The following is a 2431-nucleotide window of genomic DNA, read 5'->3' as shown; positions in this document are numbered from 1 at the left end:
ACAAGAAATAAACACGAAATTATTTTTTAAAATAATATTTTTCTTATAATTTTATGTAAATTATCATAAACCTTCAATAATACACCAATTGTGTTCCTGTGTTCCTCTCTTTTACAGGACTAACCAATACAGATGTTTACGATGATAAATATTAGTCAAACTATAATATGAGTCATTCCAAAAAAACAATTTATTAAATTTATTATACAGACAAAAACCCTTATAATAATAAGATAATCATGACCCAAATAAAATAAAATTAACTAAATCCAAAGCTTATATGTTACCCGCCCATGGCTCGAGATAGAAAAGAATTCGATTACTTCGGCTGAGCCAAAAATTACAACTTGAATAATTTATCTTAATTTCAATTAGCAAGAGCACACAAAATGTTGCAGATTAAGGTAGCTCACATAAAAAGTAAGGCAACCAAGTAAAACTATCATTAATCGGGTTCAAATCCAACAACAAAAGGCAGAATATATGGAAAAAAATTCTAACACTCTTTCTTCCTCTAGAAGAGGAGCTCATGAGGCTTCTGGCCTGACTTCAAGGAAAACCTAGCACCAAGGTAAGTCTTCAAGTCTGGAACACTCTGAATGGCTTGCAACAAAGCCGAATCCACTGTCTTCTGGTCATCTTTCTTCTCCTGAGGGAGCACATTTTTCTCCTACATTCGGGACAAGATAATCGAGATCAGCACAAACATGAGCAATTGGAGATTACGGGAAAATTAATGCACGAGAAAAATTGACTAACTAACCTCCTTCTCTGCCTCAAAGAACTCTCCTTCTCCCTTCTTGTTCTTTTTCTTGGCATCCTTTGTGAAGTACTTGTCATCAAATTTATCCACATTAACAGCAGAAACATCTACTTTGGTTGATGTGCCAATGACATAGGCCTGATTCACACGTCTCAAAGGAACTCCATTAATCTTGAAAGGACCTGAAGTGAGAATGAAACATTAAACATAGGTATGTCACAGATGATTGGAGTAGAGAAAATGAAGAGAACCATTTCTTTCATCAAGTGAAAGTGCTAATAAAACAGGTACTTCAGTTAAAGTACACCAAACCCGCACTCGCAAAAATAGACAAAAAAACACTTGCACGCACACAATAAGATACATGATTGAAAGATATTGATAACAAAAAATACCATGTATGAGTTGAAACAGCAGTATATAAATAACAATTAAAAAAAAACACATGAGCTAACATTTCCACACCAATATATTGAAACATAAAAAAATAGAGAGAAATTTAAAAACATTGGTGAATGAGTTTTACCAGTTACAAGAAGCAAGCCAGAAGGAAGCTGCTTGAGAAACACAACTCTCTTTCCCTTGAAATGACCAGCAAGAAGAATCAACACTGTCCCTGGTGTGATACTAGCCCTATAAAACAAAACAATTCAATCACATAAGCTATACCATAACAAAAAAATGAAATAATTGTTTTCAAAAATAAACTGAAACAAAAGGACCCAAAAACATACTGAAACGAAATTATATTTAATTACTGGCCATCAAACATTGCAAAAATGCATCATATATTAGTTCAGATCTAAACCCAATATATTAAAAACAAAAAACCTACACCTTAATTCACATTTCCAAAATCCTAAATATATATAAAATAAAATAAAATAATAGTAACTGACCTAAGCTTGGTGGGTTTAGGTTTGTGTTTGTTAAGACGTGGCTTCTTGACATCATCAGCAGGGTAGAACTTAGGTGCCTTCTCAGCAGGAGCTGCAGCCTTAGCCTTAGGCTCGTGACGGGGCAAAACGCCGCCGTTTTTAGCCTTGATTGCCCATAGACCTCTCTTATGGTACACTTTGGATCTTGAATATTTACCAATTCCCCTAATCAATTCAGGGTTTCTGCTAACCCTAGCTGTTCTTTGCTTTGGAGGAGCCATTGCAGTTCAAGTTCTTCCACCAAAAACCCTAATCTGTGCGAATGGAGGAGATGAAGCTCTAACTCTGATATATATTTTATAGGTCGGACCGGGTCTACTGAGTATACCGAATCAAGTTGAGGCCCATGTAATTGTTGCATTAGTTTTGGCCCAACATAATATTAAATCCGATTTGTGAAATAGTAACAAATATAATAGTGATCGATTCTTATTTTTTATAAGAAAAAAAATGTATGCATTAATATGAATTTTATACACAACTATTCTATTATCTATCATTAATATTTAATTATTATATTAATATTTAATTATTATTGACTTTTCAAAATAGAAATATAGTATGTACTATGTTTGATATATATAATTGAATATTATACACCATTTGTGTATTAGTTTATATATTAAGTATAATATTTATGTATTGTTCCTATAAAGATTTTAGAATTTAAAATTTATACATCATTAATGTAAAGTTTTTTATACAATCCGCATATTATTTACTATTGGTT

The 2431-nt window shown here is 32.4% G+C and overlaps 1 protein-coding gene across 1 annotated transcript; it reads right to left on the bottom strand.

Moving 5' to 3' along the window:
• Positions 301–1984, bottom strand: LOC109343433 (60S ribosomal protein L6-like). The gene is made up of 4 exons (XM_019581706.1): positions 1663–1984; positions 1290–1396; positions 764–945; positions 301–670 (listed from the first exon to the last, which is right to left on the bottom strand). Exons 1-4 carry the CDS (start codon positions 1920–1922, stop codon positions 515–517), a joined length of 705 nt encoding a protein of 234 aa, XP_019437251.1. The 5' UTR covers positions 1923–1984; the 3' UTR covers positions 301–514.

This window comes from Lupinus angustifolius, chromosome LG03 (assembly GCF_001865875.1).
Source record: "Lupinus angustifolius cultivar Tanjil chromosome LG03, LupAngTanjil_v1.0, whole genome shotgun sequence".
NCBI classification, from domain to species: Eukaryota; Viridiplantae; Streptophyta; class Magnoliopsida; order Fabales; family Fabaceae; genus Lupinus; species Lupinus angustifolius.
This window is presented reverse-complemented; position numbering and strand designations above follow the sequence as displayed.

What these genes read in the sequence shown, in the direction of transcription:
- LOC109343433 (XM_019581706.1), bottom strand. Translation starts at nt 1,922, where the DNA reads ATGGCTCCTCCAAAGCAAAGAACAGCTAGGGTTAGCAGAAACCCTGAA. An exon ending in CCTAAACCCACCAAGCTTAG is followed by an intron (nt 1,397 to 1,662) that starts GTCAGTTACTAT and finishes TTTGTTTTATAG; the next exon opens with GGCTAGTATCACACCAGGGA. An exon ending in TGGCTTGCTTCTTGTAACTG is followed by an intron (nt 946 to 1,289) that starts GTAAAACTCATT and finishes TTCTCACTTCAG; the next exon opens with GTCCTTTCAAGATTAATGGA.